This window comes from Sinohyriopsis cumingii, chromosome 15 (assembly GCF_028554795.1).
Source record: "Sinohyriopsis cumingii isolate HCF-2022 chromosome 15, ASM2855479v2, whole genome shotgun sequence".
NCBI lineage: Eukaryota > Metazoa > Mollusca > Bivalvia > Unionida > Unionidae > Sinohyriopsis > Sinohyriopsis cumingii.
Window position 1 is genome coordinate 111,650,275 of NC_142975.1, and position 17,149 is coordinate 111,667,423.

The 17,149-nt window shown below is 34.8% G+C and overlaps 1 protein-coding gene across 1 annotated transcript in view; it reads left to right on the plus strand.

The window, feature by feature from the left end:
* Positions 1 to 17,149, plus strand: part of LOC149782493 (ventricular zone-expressed PH domain-containing protein homolog 1-like) — an 85,752-nt gene that overhangs the window by 41,987 nt on the left and 26,616 nt on the right. Inside the window, exons 6-10 of the mRNA XM_089933912.1 lie at positions 3,759 to 3,968; positions 6,723 to 6,937; positions 10,658 to 10,834; positions 13,956 to 14,085; positions 15,038 to 15,155. Coding sequence (XP_089790038.1) covers positions 3,759 to 3,968; positions 6,723 to 6,937; positions 10,658 to 10,834; positions 13,956 to 14,085; positions 15,038 to 15,155 — 850 coding nt within the window. The remainder of the gene's footprint in view (positions 1 to 3,758; positions 3,969 to 6,722; positions 6,938 to 10,657; positions 10,835 to 13,955; positions 14,086 to 15,037; positions 15,156 to 17,149) is intronic.

Here is a 17,149-nt window from a genome sequence, read left to right on the forward strand (position 1 = left end):
TATATATATATATATATATATATATATATATATATATATATATATATATATACACACACACACACAGAGTGTGATCCCGCTGTTGCACACTCCATTATAACACAAATTTAATAACAGTCGTGGTGTGGCTCTCAAAATTTCATATACATGTACTTTTCATGTACACAAAGAACAAAATCTTTCCTAAAAGTATGAAAAACACAAAATGCTTATTATCATTTGGGGGAAGAGATCGCATATGAATAACTCAAGATGATCATGATGTGGCTTCTGAAAGTTTATACTGTATATACTCGTGTATGAGCCAAATAATTCAGAAAAATTAAAGGGGGGGGATCGGCCTATCCGCGGGCCAATGTCTAAACTTGAAAAATTTTAGGTCTCTTTGTTGACTACTGTAATGGCTGTAAATCTTGGGACACGAAACAATAATTTGTTCTGTGTCTTAAGACATAGGCATGTAAAAAAAAACTTTTGGTGACCCGACAATTATTAAACTGTTATAAAGTACTATGATTGATTTTGTTATTATTTTGCATGTGCATATTTTCTGATTTCTCCAACATGAAGTTAAGTAATGGTAAATGCAGACTTCATAATTTGTGGGCCGGTTGAGTTTACCCGGGAGTGCAAAGCAAGTATAGCGTCACTTAAATCCTTATATATTCCCAAACATATTAGATGCAGGTTTTGCTTTATTCATTGTTTTGACCAAATAGCATTCTTCCAGATAACATTTCAGCTAGTCCTTAATAGTTGTTTCATTTACATTGAATCACATGCTCACGAGTTACTCATTTTCAATGATATAAGCGATCCTACAAATTAAGGTAATATTTTTACAACGGTATGCATGTGTACAATACACATAACCAGCATAATTTACATGTTCACGAAGAGTGGTAATAATAAAGGCTAAAATTCCCATATAGATCAACTGAGATCAACATCAATCAATTTTAGTTTTTTGTTTTGACTGAACAAACATCATAACTTTCCACACAATGGAAAGCTTTCTGTGTCTCCTATGTTGATAGTCGGCGAATTTGTCTTTCGTTTGGTGACAGCAATACAGACCAGTTAATCATTAAAACCCTGAAACTGGCTTGTGTTTAGATGGCAACTATACCAGTACATTGATGTGTGATTGCCTTTTATTCCATAATATTAGCACGATTACGGTAGTTTCGTAAAATGGGGTGGAAGGCATACTTATGAACTTTTAAAAAGCCAAGTAGGGAGACTGAATAAAAAAATAGAGATTGGGACCAAAAATCGGTAGGTTTTTTGTGGTATTTTTAAAGCCGTTTTTTCACTAAATATTGATCGATCTTCCTGGTCCAATATGCATGAAATTCGCAAAAAGACTCGCTGTTTCTCCCTGCGATGCGCCCTATTTTCCCCTAGGACATGCCCTATTTTCGTATTCTGGTTAGCTGTGGCCAAACTGTGCATCAGGTAAAGGCTAGTCTTAAATATACAAGCAAGAAAGCCAATGTGACTAATTAAAAGTTAATTCTTATCAGTGTGCAACTATTCTGTAAAAATGACTGACCCTCCATCATAATTCAAAGAAACCAGCAATTGGTTGGCAAATAAAGGATTCCCAATTTTGTTGAACTAAAGGTACCTAAATAGGCAGCCTCATGGTACTGTACATGTGGCAATTATTTTGCCCTTGTTGTGTATCTGACCTTATTCCATTATTGTCAACTCGTAAAGCATTTAGTATTGTTTACTATAAAACATTATTCTGAATTAGTTTTTTGAGGACACATTTGCTGCATGGTATGTATTTTCATTCATTCTTTTAATTTAATGATGGTAATTAACAGTGGTGTATACAGTATAAAAATGTCAAGTGTTCACTCGTGTAAGTTTCTTTCGTGGGAATAACACTATAGCATATGTAGTTACAGCATTCGTAGTGATCATTCTTGGGATTTAAATTAATTGTCGATGATTTTATTGTTGTAGTTTATTTTTTTGTTCTGGTTTATATTTATATTTTTATATTGTTATAAAGGTAAAAAAAATCATTAATTTACGTGAATAATGTTTAAACTTAACATTCTATTTAGTGAAGAAGCGAATCCTTTCTGGTAAAGTAATTATTTTGTCACAACAGTAATTCACAGGTGATAAAACAGAACATGTAGGACTTTTCTTGTTAGAAGAAATGAAAATCAAAGACAATGTAATAATTGGGAGTTATATTATGAAATTGGGAGGTAGGCGTGGAGTGACCCCCAAAAAATCGGGAGTTTGATTTTCCTCCTGGCGTGAAAGTTGACATATATTGGGTAAGGTCACTTACATCAAAGCAAACTAAACTCAGCCTTTATGGTATTAGCATAATTTTCGAAGCATTATTTCTGAAACTTCATTATTGTATTTAAAGTTTAGTGTAATGGTGCCCATGATTCGACTCCAAGGGATATACTTAATTCAGCGCGTAATCAAACCTACCATGTACGTGCAGTGGTACCATTATGTAAATACATTAAGTAGCCTAATTGCGAGTGTTTAATTGAACCGTATTGTTGTTCGTTGTGTTGTCATACTGGGATTACATTTTAATGAGTTAGGTATTTACAATTTCAGAGCAAAGTAAAAATGTAATTACCAGTGTACTGATATAAAATGTCCAATGCAATAATGCATAAACAAACAATTTGAGTCATAAATTATTTGGTTAAATTATAAATTAGGCAGAAACAATAAGAAAACAGAAAATTAAATAAATTACTTTTCAAACAGGTTTATACCATTTCTTTCTAATAATCATGCATGCCAACCTCAAGATAAGTATACATGTAATGTTTTTTAAATACAAATTTGCCTAAATAAATGCATTTAGAACTTACCTCGTGCATTTTGAGATGTCTCTGAGTTGTGGGTCGGCTTATAAGCGGGTCATGCACCTATTAGTGTTTATACCTGTTCAGTTTGGGGGTCGGCTTATACGCGAGTGGACTTATACACAAGTATATACGGTATACATTTTTCTTGTACACAAAAAGTAAATGTGATTCATCATTTGTTACATGATTGTGTTGTTTTTTTCCCCACTGAATTCAAACCTATATGGCCTGTGACAAAATTATTGAATATTTTAAGTCTGTGTGTGTGCATATTTTGGATGGAATTACTTGTATTATGGATTCAATGTATGTGATGAGATTTGCGAGTGAGTACACGGTGTTGATACTCCATTCATGCTATACGTTAGACATGTTATATATAAACAGTATACACGTATATGTACCAATGCGTGGTTCTCTGAATAAAGTAAAATATTATATATGCAATCTCTTTTCACTAGATGTGTATTTTTATTTCATATGCATTAATTTAAGATGGTAACTGTGCCAATGCAGCATGTATTTTTGCACCCACATTTATTACCCCCCCCCCCAGCACATTTTTGGGGGTACATGCATCATTTTCTTCAGCTAACTGACCCTGTTGCTTATAACATGGTTCAGTCTATAACACAGTCAGGTTCTATGGCTCTCAACTACCGTGTTATAGCGGGATCACACTGTATATATATATAAATTACCTTTGATCCTGAAGAAGCTATCCCCAAGTACAAAAAAAACTTTTCAGACATGTATATATTATTATCTGACTTAAAAAATTTAAGTTTTTTGCCTAAGTGAGTGTTCTAGTTTTTGAAACATGAATAAAAAATGATTTATTGAATTACTTTATTTTTAATGATTTATTTAACTTATTTATTGCATCTCTTTCAGCTCCAGGAACCCTTTATTCCAACATTTTGTAAATTGTTATCTGTCAGCACACTGGCTCCTCTCATTCTGTCCATGTTTGTTGACATGGCAACAGCCAATCCATCTGCCTTCCTGAGTCATGTGATCACCCTTAAGCACTATGCAGAGGAACAACCAATTTACATGCATCAAGTTGTTCAAGTTATAGGGGCTACAGGAACCTTGGGCAAGGTTATTTATCCATTTCTCTTTCTTTCTGTTTCTCTCACTCATACACTGTCAAAATATCTTCTGTTTATTAAATTGTCTTTGGTATAGAATTCATTGGGTTAATGGTGTACAAATAAAATTATTTAATTTAGACAAGTTCTCAAGGATAGTAAAATGAAATGAATGTGATTTTGTATGCAGTCAATGTTTGAGATGTTTGTGGTAATTGATTTTGTTCTTGATCACAATTTTTAGACACTAAAAAACACCAGTCACAATTTGCGTAAATGAACAGAAGGATAATTTGAATTAATACTGTACCTGTTTGTGGAGAAAAAAAACTACCATGACTTAGGTTGCCTTTGAAAAGCTGTCATGTGTTGCCATTTTTTGGATGTTAGCCAAAATTTAAATAGATATCTTTTGGAAAAATGTCTGAAAATTTAGAATTTTGTAAGTTTTGTAGTGTATATAGTTATTATTTCAAGTTAGCATTGATTGAGGGTACAATAAAGGAAGAATGTTTTATCAGTTGTAGCAAGAAGTTTGATTTCAAATTAGTTGTTATGTGGAGATCAAGCAACCCTATTTTTAATAAGAAAGGATAAATAGATAAAATGGGTATATATTGATATAGATAACTTTAATTCTTAATATCATTTAAGTAGGTGTAGAAATTTGTTTGACTCTGTCTTGTGCAGGCCATCCATCACAGTCATTCACTTTTAGATGGGGGGCCCCGAGTGGCCGAGTGGTCTAAAGCGCTCTTTGTTGCGGATCACTGCCATCTCACCTCTGTCTGCGGCGGTTCGAGTCTAAGATTCAGCCAATGTGGGCATGTGAGAAAGCTTGCCAGTAGCTTCTCGTGGGTCGGTGGTTCTTTCCGGGGTTTTCCGGGTTCTTCCTCCACCATTAATACTGGCCGCCATGTATAGCCTATCGTGCTGAAAAATGGCGTTAAACCCCACAACAACAACAACAACTTTTAGATGGTCTGTCCCATATGAGTCACAGTGTTGATATACTCTATTTTAGTAAACAAATTGCCTCATTAAAAGTATATCATAAATGCATTACCCATTAATCTAAAAGATAAAAGTAAGAAAAGTATATTGTATTATTAGTTTTTTATCTACCTCTCACTTAGAATTTATTTAAATCCCAGTTTAATCATTCAAAAACCATTCTGCTTCTCCCTTTATTTGCATGACATTTAAGTTTTAAATGTTATTTATCATTAAAAACTGTTTCTTCTTTTACATTCATTAGAGAGAGGGAAAGAGATATAACTGCAAACTTTGATGCTCAAAACATGATTTAATGTTTACGCAGCTGAATGCCATATAAGACATTTGGATGTCAGAATAAAGTCTGTATTTTAGCAACTTGACTCGGCAATAAAACTTGAAGGTTATGTTGATAATGTATGATACTTTATAAATGATGGTTTGTTACAACACAAGTGCTGATTTTGTACAGTTTGTATACAGCTTGTCATATTCTGCACTATTATATAGGCAATTCATTTATATCATTGCTTTTTTGCTTGAAGTCGTCAGTAGTCTCCTAAATCTTCTAATTGAGCTGAGATAGTTTAATGAAGGCTTCACGAGACTTGAATCTATTAATTCCAAGGATGACATCAGATTGAGAGATAGCAACAAGCCATCGAGTAGGCAAGTGGTCTAAAGCACTGTCCGTTATGGATCACTGCCATCTCACCTCTGTCTGCGAGAGTTCGAGTCTTGGGGTCGGCTAATGTGGGAATGTGAGAAAGCTTGCCAGTAGCTTCTCGTGGGTTGGTGGTTCTTTCTGGGGTTTTCCTGGGTTCTTCCTCATTCATTAATACTGGCTGCCATGTATAGCCTATCGTGTGCTGAAAAATGGCGTTAAACCCTACAACAACAATGACCATTGAGCTGCATAGGGTTTGGAACTGAAGTTTGTACCACTGTACTAGTGGTAAATAAGGTCTACAATTACTTTACAAACTCCTCAGTTGAACATAATTTTACTGTTACTGCATGTTTCAAATACTGAACTTTTAAATACATTTTCAAGCTTTACAATAGAAGTTTATGATATTTGGTTACACCGTATTGAAAACTTGTCAAACTTTCAGAACAAAGTCAACTGCCACTGATGATTAAATGGTTATTCCAAGAGAAAAATACAAAATCTGTAGGAAACAATTTGTTGTGCAGTCACGATATTCAAGTTCAGACAGTGAACCAACAGTCATGTTTGCAGCATGTAAACTTTATACCCTATTTTGAAATGTAATCATGACTGACCCTCCAGATGTGAAAAAGTCATTTCTATAGGTGACTGAAAAATTTAAGAAAAATATAACAATTGGAATGGTCCTTTAACATACTAACAGTTAGAAGTAGTTACTGTTTGACTTGAGCTGTAATGCCCCAGTCCTCCAAAATTAGTGACAATGTATATAAAACATTTATTTCTGTAGGGGAACAACAAATTTAATAAGTCGAGGTAAACACAAACATAAAATGGCGTATAATAGACTGATCATTAGATGTGGTTATTGTTTTGACGTGGACTACAATAACTGAGTAGTATGCTTCAGCAGTAAATATTGATCACCAGCTATTAATAAAATGTGTCATTTTATTAATTTTAATCCTTTTTACAACACTTCTAATTTTATCTTGAGAAATTCTTCTCTCTTTTATTTCTTTTTTGATGCAAATATATTGTGAACCTTTCACTTTTTGCCCCCAAAAAAGTTGACGAGGTTTTTTTCTGTATCAGGATGAGGCTAAGAAGAGTATGGAGTACATGGTATCCCAGCTGAGCATGACTGACCACACGGCACTGGTGGCCATTCTTCAGGAAATCAAAGCACTTGGAATAGCACATCCACAACTTCTTACCGAAAACATGCCAGAGATTAATAAACTGGCACAGTCAGGATCGAGTGCGGTCCGAATTCTGGTGCAGCAGATTAAGGAAGAAAATAAAAAATAGTTAGTATTATATATTTTATAGAAACCTGTATCCAATTTATTGTGTTTGTACATTGGACCTTGATAAAAGCAGGCCTTGATAAAACAAGTCCTAGTGCTTATATTTACCATATTTTGGGGTTCTAAATGTTGAATTTTTTTCTTTAGTTTATTGAGAATATCATTGTGTAAGAATTACCTGTAATGCATATGATATATAGTGAGATATGATATATAGTGAGATATGGTAAAGCGCAATTTGGACTTCTGTCAACTTAATGTGTTTAACCAGGGCTCAGTTTAAATATGCCTCAAGAGAGTATAAAAGGGACATTGAAATATTTAGTGGAAGCACATGCTCACAAATGAGAAATTTTTGTCCAGAATCTGAATATATTAAAACCTGTCTTGAGAGAATGCTGCTTTGAGAGACCAGGCTCTCCATGCACAGATTTAGTCCCATTTTTGCTTCTTGTCTTGATGTCATTAAGTTTTCACCAGAGACAATCGCTAGACACTTTTTAATGAACTAATTGACAATCAGACACATGTATATATTGTTTATACTCATGTTACCTGTGTGCAAAACTGTTGTATCTTGGGTAGTGCATTTTCTGAGATTTTTTAACCATCAATGATCTAAGATTCCCAGAATATCAAACAGTCATTGACGTTTTGTCCACATAAAATAGACTCTGTTCAGAAGAATTCAGTCAGGCTGGATTTCATGTAATCTTTATGGTCCATCGAGCATGCACATAGCTGCCAACACGAATTTAGCATGAATTTCACAACTTTTTCAGAAATTCACAGATTCACCCTGCAAGCCAAAAATTCTTGAATTCTCCAGTTCTCAATTATTTTAAATCTTTAATAAAATAACCGATTTCCTGTTAAGCGCTAGTCGTGATATTGGCAGTCGCTGAAATGGTCCGGTACTGCTGGCCACGATATTAGTAGAACTACAGCCAATTAGTACAGTTGGTTCGGTAGCAAGCATTTTAGCCTATTTTAATCTATATGTATAAGAGTAGTTTTACAAATGCTTTTAAGACAAACTGGGGCCTAACCAGAAATTTGCTCCGCGCATACATCACCAACACTGATTTGAGTTACCGTTCAGCATCGCATGTAAGATCTTGAAAATGTCTTCACCACCAAGGAAAACGAAATGTATTGCTCAAAAAGTGAAGTTTAATTTGGAATACATCAGAAATTGGCCGTGCATTCTGCCATTAAACATTGATATACATCATGCTTTTTGCACACAGTGTGCCATAAATTGTAGTATTGGGCATGGTGGCAGAGACGATGTGAGGAAGCACATCGGTTGCAAAAAACACGAAGAAGTTGGGAAAATTAAGAATTTGCAGGTTTCAGCTCTGGAATATTTTAAGCCATCAGCGGAAGACCTGCAAGCTACCAGTGCTAAAGCATTATTTGTGAGTTTTCTTGTTGAACATAATCTACCTTTATCAGTTGGAGACCATGCTAAACATTTGTTCCGACAAATGTTCCCAGACTCGAAAATCACTAGCAAGAGAGACTGCTCTGGTGGCCTAGTGGTTAGAGCGTCCGCCTTGGATGCAGAAGGTCATGGGTTCGATCCCTGGCTGAGTCACACCAAAGACTTATAAAAATGATACTAACAGCTGCCTCGCTTGGCACTCAGCATTAAGAGGTTAGTGTTAGGACTGGTCGGCCTGGTGTCTTGATAATATGACTGGGTGGGACATCATGCTACATGTCTGCGGCATGATGCCCCAGTGCTAGGCATTACTATAAACTGTCACACTGCAGACATTGTACCAATATGACTGAAAAATTGTTAAAGCTACATTAAAAAATCCAAACCACACACACACTAGCAAGAGTGACAGCGAAAGAGTATTTTCTCTAGTGAGGAAAAATAAGACAGACTTTAGGGCCTCCTTAGCTGCAGAAAATTTGTCAGCAATTTTAGTCACCAAGATTAACCAGCAGACAAGAAGTCTGAACTGTTTAGAAAACAAATTTACAATCATGCAGTTGAGGAAGTTCAAGTCTGCCAAAGTATCATGTCTTGATAAATAACCACAAGAACAAGTGAAGTTTACGAATACCATAACAAATAGAAATGCAGATATATTTCTGCATATATTTAGTGTTTTAGTTTTATATTGCGATCTTGATATAGTGTAGTATTGACAGTCAGGGTGGATGGAGTTATTGTCATGGTATTTTTCACTAATTTATGTCCAAATTCACTACTTTTTATCCCTATTTTCACTATTTGCGAACCTGGAAGGTTGGCAGCTATGCATGCAGTTACATTTCATCATAGATGAATAACAAATAATTTTAATAAATAGGAAGTAAATATGAGATGTTGAATGAATAATGCTTGAAACTAAAATAAGTGCTTATTTACATGAGGTTCACAAAATGCTGTTGCTGTATAATACATTTAAAATACTGTTGAACATGACTAGTCTGTGGCAAAGTAGACCAGCATATATATATATATATATATATATATATATATATATATATATATATATATATAATATTTTTAAAAAAAGAAGGGCATCTATAGATGAAAACCCTACCCATCTGCCTGCATTTCCTCATTATTATGTTTTTCCCAGAATACTTAGCCAATCAAATTGCTATTGAGCACTCACACATTTCTCTGCACATGGAATATCCTTATTGATGTATCACTCAGAACTGGTAAACATCCAGTTTATTTTAGTGGCCACCTAGTTGTTGGAAGGGGAGGTAATTGGTACAATTTTATTTTCTGTCTATATGTTATATAGATGGGAAAGACACATTTTTAAAATCTTTTTGGAATTTCTGGATTCTAGAGGTAGCAGTGTTTATTTCCTATCATTAATGTGATCAGGATAGTATTCTAATAAAAGCATAATTTACTAAAAATTGTACTTTCCTCTAAGTTCTCCTTTTTCTACAGCCATTAAAGGATCTCTTGTCACCGTCTAAACTTTTAGGAGTACATTGCATAATCTGTAACCTTTCCAATTGGTGCAAAATAGACAAAAATCTTATATAAATTACAGTAGAATTTCGTTCTTTGAAATGCTGTGGACCATTTCAACGCGTGTTTACTATCTAGCGATATATATGAATTATAAAAAATGTTGTTCTATTGAATTACCAATCTAGGGGTTTGATTCATTAGACCTCTTTGTTATTAAACTTAACGAACATCTGGGTCAGATTGGTTGTCTTTGTGATTAACTTTACTCAGCTCCAAATCTTTCTCAAAATTTTTCTCACAAAGCTGCAAATCTTTGTGATTATCTTTACTCAGCTCCAAATCTTTCTCAAAATTTTTCTCACAAAGCTGCATTTGCTGATGTAGAAAAAAAATTCCATCTTTGGATTAACAAATCTTATTTGAATTGTTATGTAAAGGCCATATCCCTTTGAGTTGTTGAGGTTCTGCTTTGTTATTTCATTCCGAGTTATTGAAATAGTTGTTTATTCAGTCATTTTATTGCTTTATTTCTATAGCCTTCGGTGCAGAAATGGTTTCATCATGTGAATAGAATAAAGCTCATCCATTTTAGTTGCATGTGTTTGTAGCGAAAATGAGACCTAATATCACTGTTACTGCAGAGAGGTCATTGTTGTCGACATTGTTACAATTTTGCGTGAGATGTTTAAGATGTCAAATGAATCATAGCATTGTTTACAGAGGGAGACATAATGCATTTACCATCTCTGCTATTTAAGTAATGGACAGAAGGAGATGCGCTCAGTATCCAGTCAGACAGAGGGGACAGTGACCATCATTACAGTAGGAAATCCACCCAGTTCTGCCTATCCCAGTAATGTGGTTGGAGTTCGGCAGGGCATTGCAGGCTCAGCAAGCAGTAGGTCAAGTCAACAGAGCCTGGCCAGGTCTTCCAGGTAAAGGCTAAGATGATCTGATTAAAATTAGGTCCTTCATTCATAAAACTTTGAAGATTGAGGCTGAGAAATTACTAGAATCATTGAAATCACATATATCTTGGAAGATGTTGATAATTGTTGCATCATATTGTACTCAGTTTATATTTATCACCCATAAAGTAATTGTGCTGAACTTGAAAACCTTTGCTAGTATGGAACTATTGTATAATGAACTAGGACAAATCTGGGTCTTTTATTTTAAAGTTTTATGAATTTTGCAGACCTATGCTATTTTGAGATATGATGTGTACCAATTGGTTGTCATGTTCTGTGTCCCCACAGATAAGGGTCTGTTGATTGCTCTAAACAAACTGCATAGACCATGATCTACAGGCACATTTTGTGACTGCAGATCTGGGTCTTTCAGTTTAAGACTAATCACCATAACAAACACTTTATGCAGTAGTGTCTATGATATTTGCAATAAGATCCAACTTACAAGTAAGTGTGTATGGGTGACTAATCAGCATAATGAACACTTTATGCAGTAGTGTCTATGCTATTTGCAGTTAGATCCAACTTACAAGTAATTGTATATTGTATCCAGGTTTAGCAGTATTCCCTCCCAAAACCAGTTCAAAGTAATATGATGTACATTCTTTATAACTCATAACCATATAAAGTGATTGTCATGTGACAAGTGTCAACCCAGATAGTCAAATATTTCAGCACAAAATATAGCTTAACATGGAGGCATATTGTTGATACTCGGTGACAAAGAGACTTGAAAATCAGAGTTGCTTCCCCTAGATTGTTAAAATATATATATATATATATATATATATATACAGAGATGATTGTTTTGGTCTTTGATTGGCTCTGAAGCAGTTTCATGTTTTTGATTGGCTCTGATGCAGTGTCAGTTTTTTTATATTGGTTCTGATGCAGTGTCATGTTTTTGATTGGCTCTGATGCAATGTCAGGATTTTGATTGACTCTGATGCAATGTCATGATTTTGATTGGTTCTGATGCAGTGTCATGTGTTTGATTGGTTCTGATGCAGTGTCCTGTTTTTGATTGGTTTTGATGCATCATGTTTTTGATTGGTTCTGATGCAGCAGCAGGTTTATGATTGATTTTGATGCAATGTCAGGATTTTGATATGTTCTCATGCAGTGTCATGTTTTTGATTGGCTCTGATGCAGTATCATGTTTTTTATTGGCTCTGATGCAGTCTCATTTTTTGATTGGCTCTGATGCAGTATCATGTTTTTTATTGGCTCTGATGCCGTGTCATGTTTTTGATTGGCTCTGATGCAGTGTCATGTTTTTGATTGGCTCTGATGCAGCAGCAGGTTTTTGATTGATTTTGATGCAGTTTCAGGTTTTTTATTGGTTCTGCTGCAGTGTCAGGTCTTTTATTGCTTCTGGTGCTGTGTCAGGTCTTTTATTGGTTCTGGTGCAGTGTTAGGTTTTGATAGGTTGTGATACATTGTCAGGACTTTGATTGGTTCTGATACAGTTTCAGGCTTATGATTGGTTCTGATCCAGTTTCAGGTTTTTGATTGGTTCTTATGCAGTGCCAGGTTTTTGATTGGTTCTGTTGTGGTGTCAGATCATTGATTGGTTCTGTTGAAGCAGCAGGTTTTTGATTGGTTCTGATGCAGTCACAGGTATGGCTGCCATGGTGGCCATCTTGAAAATCTGGTATCAGTACTCTTAACCACTCTGGTGGCCTCGTGGTTAGAGCATCCGCCTAGAATGAGGGAGGTAAGACTCCAGCTGAGACATACCAAAGACTTATGAAAATGGTACTAACAGCTGCCTCGCTTGGCACTCAGCATTAAGAGGTTAGTGTTAGGACTTGTATGCCTGGTGTCAGGATAATGTGACTGGGTGGGACATCATGCTACGTTTCTGCGGTATGATGCCATAGTGCTAGACATCACAATAAACTGCCAAACTGCAGACATCATAATGATATGACTTAAAAATTGTTAAAGCTATGTTAAAAATTTGAATCACACACACACACATCAATACTTCTCCTGAATCAAAATGGGGTTTTCACTTAAAGACTTCTTATGATGTGTAGTTGGTTCTGAATGGAGTCCCATGTTTATTATTAAGCTAACTGGAAAAATATTGTCCAATAAATGTCCTAAATAAATGTCATAAGTTGGTCCTAAATGTAAATATCTCTGACTAATCGTCCTGAAAAGGTCTCTCTCTCTCTCTCTTTCTCTCAGTGTATCATGGTAAAACTAACAGACAAATCAAACTACAGAGAGGGGGGTTGTAAAGGAAGCCTGAATCATATGGTTAGTAGCAATGATAAGTCCAGCATAATATTTACTTGAATCAGCTGTAAATAACTTTTGTTGTTTGAATTAACAGTGATCAAATGACCATACTTTCACTGTTTGGGATGCTGGCCGTGCAATATTTGTAGAGCTCTACTGTATTTAAGTAACTTTTATGTTTAAATCTGTAATCATCTTGTTTATTGATTCTAATTAATGTCTTTGAAAATAGAATCTGATGAAAAGAACAAATTGAAAATTTCTGTTAGGATTGTGAATATCTACATTAGCTGCAAGACTATATGTTGTAGCAAATGTGTGGCAGAGATGTGGAGAGTTAGCATCCTTCATAAATATACAGCTTCTTGGAAATATAAGTATGTGTATTTCCATGTGGTATTATTGAAATCTACTGTAGGTATAGTATATATACTATACCACTTGTAAATATTTGGTAATTTGGCATGGTTTATTTACTTTTTATGCAAAATGTATACATTATGTTATATATTAAAGATACAGTATACAGGCTGTTAGTGTGTGTGTGTGTGTGTGTGTGTTTTCTTGTGCCACTCAAACTCATGTAGAACGTATGTCTTGATGACATGAAATAAAAAGTAACATGGAGAAACAGAAAATCCATAAGGGTCCTAGTGTTTAGTGTTGTGGGAAATTCCTTGCACATGCATATAAATATTTCTTACTGGCCTGGCTAGTTTGTAAGTATAAAAAAGATATTATTTGAAAATAAAAACATGCCTATTGCACTCATAAGTTTATATTGTCATTAAGAAAATCATCTTAATGCCTGTGAAAAATACTATATCGTTTCCAGGACCAGTAGTTCCAATGTTCGCCTCCATTCCGAGCGCCCCAGCAGTCCTGCCTCATTATATTTATCTGACAGGGCTTCCCTGAACAGTGCCCTCACCCTTGCCAGTAACCACATGGTACCAGGACTTCCTGTGAGTATTAAGCTGTATTTGTCTTGCCTACTTAAGCTAACAGTGAGACATATTACAGTTACAGACTTCTAATCAGTTGATGGCAAGACATCATACAATGACAGACTTCAGATGTTAGTGAGACATGATGCAGTTACAGACTTCTAATCAGTTGATAGTGAGACATTATACAATTACAGACTTCTGATCAGTTGATAGTATAACATAATGCAATTGCAGACTTCTAATCAGTTGATAGTATGACATTATACAATTACAGACTTCTATTCAGTTGATAGAGTGACATTATACAATTACAGACTTCAGGAAAGTTGAATGTGAGATTTATTTCAATAATGAAATCATTCTTCATTGGGGCTTTAAATTTCTTTGTAGCAAGTGCAAAATATACAAGAATCATCCCCCATAAATAAAAGTGAATTTGAAGTAATCAGTATTTTGCTTTCTAAATATGTTTTGTAGTTTTGGCATTAGCTTGAAATAGGCCATACCTAACATAGGCATAGCATTGGAGGTGATCAGTCATATATATGTGTCCTATGAACTAAATCTTGTGTGTTGAATATTATGATAAATATAACACTGAATTCACTTTTATTGTCATTGTTATCATCACACTTTAGGCACATTATTTGCTCACTGATTATTCTCATTATTATACCTACACTCATTTTTAATCATTATTATCATTATTAAAATTGTAAGGATACAACAGGTGTCATTGTAGAGTTTTGATTTCAGGAAAAGGAAACTTATGTCACTTACCTGCTTCCTTTCTAAATTTTCTTTTGCTGGACATTAGCTGGGTAAAAACTTTGATTTTGCTTTCACTAAATGGAGGAAACACATAAATCTATTCCACTTGTTCATTTTTATCCCAAATTTTGTGGTAAAATTCTGATGAATTCTGTACACATTGTCTAAAGATTTATATTTTCTTGTGATATTTCAGCCAGAACCCTTGAGGGATGGAGTCCAGCATTTCTGTGAGAAACACATGTCTTCAATTAGAACCTTTATCAATAATTTGTCTGCTAGAATTCCATTGCCTTCCAAATGCAGTATTGTAGGTAAGGAATTATATATCAGATCATTTATGTGGTTCATGTTGTTGTTGTTGTTGTTGTAGGGTTTAATGCCATTTTTCAGCACACGATAGGCTATACATGGCAGCCAGTATTAATGGTGGAGGAAGAACCCAGGAAAACACCAGAAAGAACCACCGACCCACGAGAAGCTACTGGCAAGCTTTCTCTCATACCCACATTGGTTGAATCTGAGACTTGAACCGCAGACAGAGGTGAGATGGCAGTGGTCTGTAATGGAGATCGCTTTAGACCACTCGGCCACTCGGGGCCCCCTATGATTCATGTAAGGCATTTTATGCTTTGCAGAAGAATTCTATGCCCAGTATAAGGTGGTACTTATCTATCTTTGTGTAATACACTGTTCTTAAATGGTGATTTGTCAGTAACAAAAGTTATGGTTATATTCAACAAGTTATTCCCCTTTTACCACAACAAGATTTACTTTTTCTGAGTCAAATAAAGGAAATTTTAATTTCTGGGGTTTGCCATAGCTTAAAGACATTTTCCAATATGCCATTTGACTAAAATTAATTACACCTATTAAGAGATTACACCTATTACCAGAAAATTTGAGCATGAAATATCTGTTCAGTGGGGAGATTTATCATTTTTGTTCCACTGTCATTCACAAACGAAATAAAACTGATAAATAAATTGCATCAGGCTGATGCTTTGGCAAACGTCTATGAAAACTTCAGATTTTTAAGTCATTCTTTGATGACTGATCACAGATTATATTGTATCTTGATAGTGTTACAATAATCATTGACTAGTTTTCACTTTTTGCCAGGGTACCTGTTATGTACAAGCATACACATCTTAGTTTTGACCTGCATTCTGTATGGAAAGTAAATGAGAGTTGTTATTTTACACATTTATTCTTCGATAAAACTGGATAAAGTACACTTTCTTGCTTGAAGACATGTCTTCTGTTCTGTTTTACTGGGTTGTTGCTATCATTAATTTAGTGTTACAACATTAGCAGGTCTGTTATCTCACTTCAACCATCAGGTTTTCTTCTGAAGCCAACTTCTTTTTTTCGCAGTGTGGTTTTTGCTAGAGTCAGAATTTCCGTATTTGGAATTTTTCACGAGAAAAGTAAAGTTAGATGTTAGATAATATTGTTTACTAATTATTATTGATTTTTAATAGCTTAATCAACAATTTTCACTTCTATTTGATATATGTGTTTTTCGTAATCATACACCATGCATCAATATGGAAATTTGAGGTGCACTGAGTGAAATTGATGGCATTTTAATACTGCGCTCTGATGTATTTTGAACAGTGTTGATGTATCCATGCTTTAGGGGTGGGGTATGTATTTTTTTACAATAGGATTTTATTTATTTGCTCACCTGGCATGAGGGTATCGTTTGATATCTTTGGGGTCTGTTCTAGAAGTGAAAGGTTAGGGGGACATTTCCTCCTCCTTTTGAAAAAACGGCAAATGTTCTAAATAAAAATGTGTGCTAATGAAGACTATAATGTAGAGTTTGATAATATTATGCATGATTTTAGTGCATTCAGTTAATTTTTGGGTGAACTTATTAGATCTGCTGGTCACATACCAGAAGATCTAATGGGATGGTCTTTTGTTTGTTGTCTGCCATAGATCCTATTGAAAAGGTGGTGGCAATCTGATGTCCAAAATAGCAACCTCAGCATCTTTAAAAGCTTTAGTTACTCTGAACAGAAAGTTGCCATGAAAGGATTTTCACTGAATGACATGCAAAATGAAAATGTTTGCCAGTGTAAGGTCCAATATGGCTGCAAACAACATCCATCTTGAAAATAGGTAATTACTACTCCACCTGAACAGAAAGTTGCCATGAAAGGATTTTCACCAAATGACATTGCATGATGTCTAGTTCATCCTAAATTAAAATATTGCTGATTTCCACTGTGGCCATCTGGAAAATCTTATCACTTCTCCTCCAGATTGGAAAGTCATATTGTCACGCTGTTTTCACCAG